At 38.9% G+C, this 4,405-nt stretch overlaps 2 protein-coding genes across 2 annotated transcripts in view; one reads left to right on the top strand and one right to left on the bottom strand.

The window, feature by feature from the left end:
- Positions 1 to 360: 360 nt before the first annotated feature.
- On the top strand, positions 361 to 3,174 carry dbx1b (developing brain homeobox 1b). The gene is made up of 4 exons (XM_084094890.1): positions 361 to 786; positions 992 to 1,093; positions 2,443 to 2,642; positions 2,756 to 3,174. The coding sequence occupies exons 1-4, from the start codon at positions 429 to 431 to the stop codon at positions 3,044 to 3,046; spliced, it is 951 nt and encodes a 316-aa protein (XP_083951016.1). The 5' UTR covers positions 361 to 428; the 3' UTR covers positions 3,047 to 3,174.
- Positions 3,175 to 3,690: 516 nt separating this feature from the next.
- nav2b (neuron navigator 2b) overlaps positions 3,691 to 4,405 on the bottom strand; it is a 68,788-nt gene continuing 68,073 nt past the window's right edge. Inside the window, exon 39 of the mRNA XM_084094891.1 lies at positions 3,691 to 4,405. This exon is cut by the window's right edge and continues 1,163 nt beyond it. The gene's annotated coding sequence lies outside the window, so the exon portion shown is untranslated.

The raw sequence follows: 4,405 nt of genomic DNA, 5'->3' as shown, positions 1-4,405 counted from the left end.
ATGTAGATTGCCTAAGATAATTTCACCGCGTTTGTAGGCAAAGCAGACAAAGGGTATTTTTATTTTATTGCAATATTCGTAACGGCATGACTATGACTAACTATAGAGTCCTTTCTTTTTATTCGTAAAAGACCGTTGTCCGCGGTTTGCTCTTGGTTCCTAATCCAATCCGAATTTATTCTGTCCAATCAGGGCGCGTCGCCTCTAGAGTAAACGGAACTCACGTGGAGAATTTGGCTGAACTTCATTGTTAGAGCTGTCACCCATGAAAAGGCTTCTCCAGCGGTCCACTATAAAACCCCTGGAAGAGAGAGAGACGGGCAAGAGCTCCTTCATTCTGCCCTCTTGGACTCTAATCTACGCAAGCCATTGCAGTGAGAGTTGTAGCACGTGAATTCCTCGCTGTCATTTTCTTTAAAAACGGTGCAATGATGTTGCCAAGTGTTATTGCGCCACCTGCTATGTATCCGAACTTTCTGCGACCCTCGGCGGCTCTTTCCTTGCCTCCCACTTTCCACTCGGCGTTCACCGCGCACTCGAGCTTCCTGGTGGAGGACCTGTTGCGGATCAGCAGACCTGCCACCTTCATGCACAGGAGCATCCCGTCCCCAAGTGCATCTCCTCCGGCCACAGGAGCCACAACTCTGAACAACTCCTCCGCTGTCCACGTCGCCATGTCTACGTCTTTGCCAAAAAGATCAAGCTCTCCACAAACTTCAATTTCCAACGATCCAAATTACTTGAAGTTTGGAGTGAATGCGATTCTCGCGTCAACAACACGAAACGGTAGGTTTCTCATTTATTTATAAACTAGCAACTTAATTCAATTGATAAAACGTCACATTTTTCTTACATTTTTTGTTTTGTTTAAAATACGCTAATTAAGGAAATAGCGATGACACTCATGTTATGCATTTGCCTACTTTTTTGTCACATTCAACTTGTACAAGTTGACTTCATTTAATTAATGTCCACTTTATTTGTGTCATAGTTTCACCACCACCTTCAGTGCACGGGATGAATGCGAAAACATTCCCGTTCCCATGTTTTGACGGCTCATTCCACCCATTCATCAGAGCATCATATTTCCCAGGTGGGTCAACTACACTATTCATACAAAAATCGCTGTGTCACTTCTTAATTCGGTCAAACTGATGGGCTTTCAGAATGTGCTTCCAATGCTGGAATTTGTAGGACATTGTGGAATCAGTCTCGCTAATTTGATGCCCTATTTAGCAAACGCAGTGACTGCTGACATTTTGCACCGCTTCCCCTAATCCACAAATTAGCCGGAATTGTCATGGTCCCAATTTAAGGCGGGTCCACTCTCACAAGCAAACTGTTGGCTTCTCTTCATCGCTGCCTTTTCCCACCGAGCCAGTGTACTTAGTTACTGATTGGCAACAATGCTTTCAGCACCATGACCAATTGGTCAGCTCCCTCTGGGCAGCCACACACAGACCCGTCGTTGACTTGAGCATGCTGCTGATAGGCATTTACCAGTCATGGACTAATTCCCCTATTAGCTTCTATTCAGTGTTTCAATATTCTCACAAGACCACATAGCGTGTGGGGAGTCTTCACGGGACGTCCAAGCTAAAGTTTTGGTCTCATGTAGCAGCATGAAAATTGCTTAACAAGGTGTAGTAGTCTTAATTAGGGTACTGTGTGTCTCAAGTAGCAATATAAATGGATTGTATAGTTAATTAAAATTTACTCTAAACAATTTAATGTTTACAACAACTGTATTTGTATGTGGGTTAACGCTAAATCTATTACGTATACCTCAGAGAAAACCAATAAAAGTGGGTCTACTTTGCGTTAAGCTTCATGTCCATCACTCTAGTGAATGCGGGCTACAAATAGCCTTGTGGATCGTGCACTCATTCAGACCAACGATAATAGACTGATTCTTTTCACCGCGGTGTGAATGCGTCAACAAAACAACTTGAGCAGTATGAATGGCTTTTCGTGTCCATTTAATGAAAATATTTGGGGGCAAACATAGTCCCCCGCCATCAGTATTCTCAAAATGTCCCTGGCATGCCGTTGTGTTTAGTTTTTAAGTGTAAATCTCTTTTGTGGCCGTAATATATGGCTTTAGTGGCCTGTCCTAAGCCTTTTTCAGTCAGTTCATTACTACACAATTACCGTCCACGCTTCATTAGCACCTCTATCTTTCACTGGAGCGCTCTGAATGACTGCTCGCCCTTGTTACCATACCAATGCTTTTGAGAACCAAGCAATGTGCTAATTAGCTTCCTCGTTCAGTATCACTCAAATGGACTGGTTTAAAAAAACATTAAAGCCCAACTTTCATTCCAAGCCCAAATGAGTAGCTACTTCCTGTTCTTAGAAAACACCAATAGTTGCTTATTTTGAGGGAAATGTTAATAATATCGACTTTTAAAATAATTTGTTTAGTTTCTTTTTCTCTTATAGCATCTTCAGCAGTGCCCATTCCCGGAACTTTCGCATGGCCGCTCACGGCTCGAGGGAAGCCGAGGAGAGGAATGCTTCGACGGGCAGTCTTCTCTGACGTGCAGCGCAAAGCATTGGAAAAGATGTTTCAGAAACAGAAGTACATCAGCAAACCAGATAGAAAGAAATTGGCGGCGAAACTTGGCCTCAAAGACTCTCAGGTAAGCTGAAGTTGTCCACAAACATATAGAAGGCCTATTTTTTTGTATCGTATCTTTGTGGATGTCTGAGGTAAATTGGTCGCGCTCATATTTTGCTTACTCTTTGTTGTCAGGTAAAAATTTGGTTCCAAAACCGAAGAATGAAATGGCGCAATTCCAAAGAAAGAGAGCTTCTGTCGTCAGGAGGTTGCAGGGAACAAACTTTGCCGACGAAAATGAACCCCAATCCTGACCTGAGCGACGTTGGAAAAAAGTTCGAAAATGACGCGGTTCTGAGAGAAAGCCCGCGCGCGCCAATCAGAGATCACGAGTTCAACGCAGATTTACTTTTTAAGTCGCCTTCCATTTCCAGCAAGCACTCAGACTTCTCAGAATCGGAGGACGAGGAAATAACCGTGTCATAATCATTAAACAGACTATGTAATTTCCAATGAGTTATGTTTATGCACAAAAACTTTCAGAAACTTTGTCTTGTTTGACACGGTAGCTGTGTGAACTTTACTGATAGGAAAGCTTTCAGTTGAGGGAGAATGTTGTAACCGCTGCGTTTTTGGCAGCTTGTATAGTGTTTTGTATGAATATTTTGTATGGAATTTTTATATATAATCTTTCTTAATGATTTGGGATTCTTGTCAATAATCTTAAATACGTAGATGGCACATTTCTAACTTAAAAAATCATATATTATTTTGTATACTGATGTTTTTTGTAAAAATGTATATACATGTGAAAAAAAAATATTTTTACAAATTAAAAATCCAAAGCAAAATACCAAAATTTCATTTCATTTCATTTTTGTGTTTGTCTGCCTTGCAAAATAATTGTATGTTATTTAAATGTCCATACATATAATTTTATTAATATTTTGCCTAGCTTGAAAATTTACTTTTTTTCTTAATTTACAAGCAATATTTGTAACTGCGTGTCTGGAGACAGTTTCAACAAATAAACTTAAGTAAAAAAAAAAAAAAAAGTGATAAGAGAAATGGCTCACATTTCCCAGTAGTGGTCCCCAATATTATCAGTCCTGCCAATAAAATAAATGAAACAATTTGACAACTTGTTTACTCCTTCCTCAACTTCTGAAAAACACAACTGTTGACAACTTGCCTGACAGAAACTGATATTTAAACAGGAAAATGATCACATTTATTGCAAAAAGGGTCACATGCGATCACTAGGCTGAAAAAGATAATTAAACATGAACAACTTTAAAACCATTTCTCTTAAAGACTACACCGACAACAAAATATGAGGCAAATATTTACAAAAATATAGTACAACTGAAAATATACACAAAATCAAAACTCGTTACCTGCAATTTATGGAAAATTAGACTATTTGCCTCATTTATTACTTTTTATTTAAACCCATTTCAATAGGCTATATTTACACAATTGTTTTCACATGTAGATGTGTTTAAAGTGAAAAAATAAAATAAAAAATAAAATAAAATCTTGGCAGTTACTTGAAGCACAAGATTATTTGTCGGGATATAACACAGAAAAACACAAACAAGAAAAGAAATACTGCATAAGGTCTATTAAAACCTGTTCCAGGAAATTATTTTAAACATTTAAAAAAAAAAAAAAAACAAAAAAAAAAAACACATTTTCTTGGTGAACAAAATGCAATCTTTTAAATAAAGCAACTCCCAGTAATCCATTTGGATCTCACGCTAATGTTTGCCACATTAATACTGCTGGGGGGCCAGTAGACACGCTAACCCTCAATTCACACTAAAGCACATCACACGGATCCAT

Source organism: Abramis brama (assembly GCF_963993115.1).
Source record: "Abramis brama genome assembly, chromosome: 20".
Lineage (NCBI taxonomy): Eukaryota > Metazoa > Chordata > Actinopteri > Cypriniformes > Leuciscidae > Abramis > Abramis brama.
This window is presented reverse-complemented; position numbering and strand designations above follow the sequence as displayed.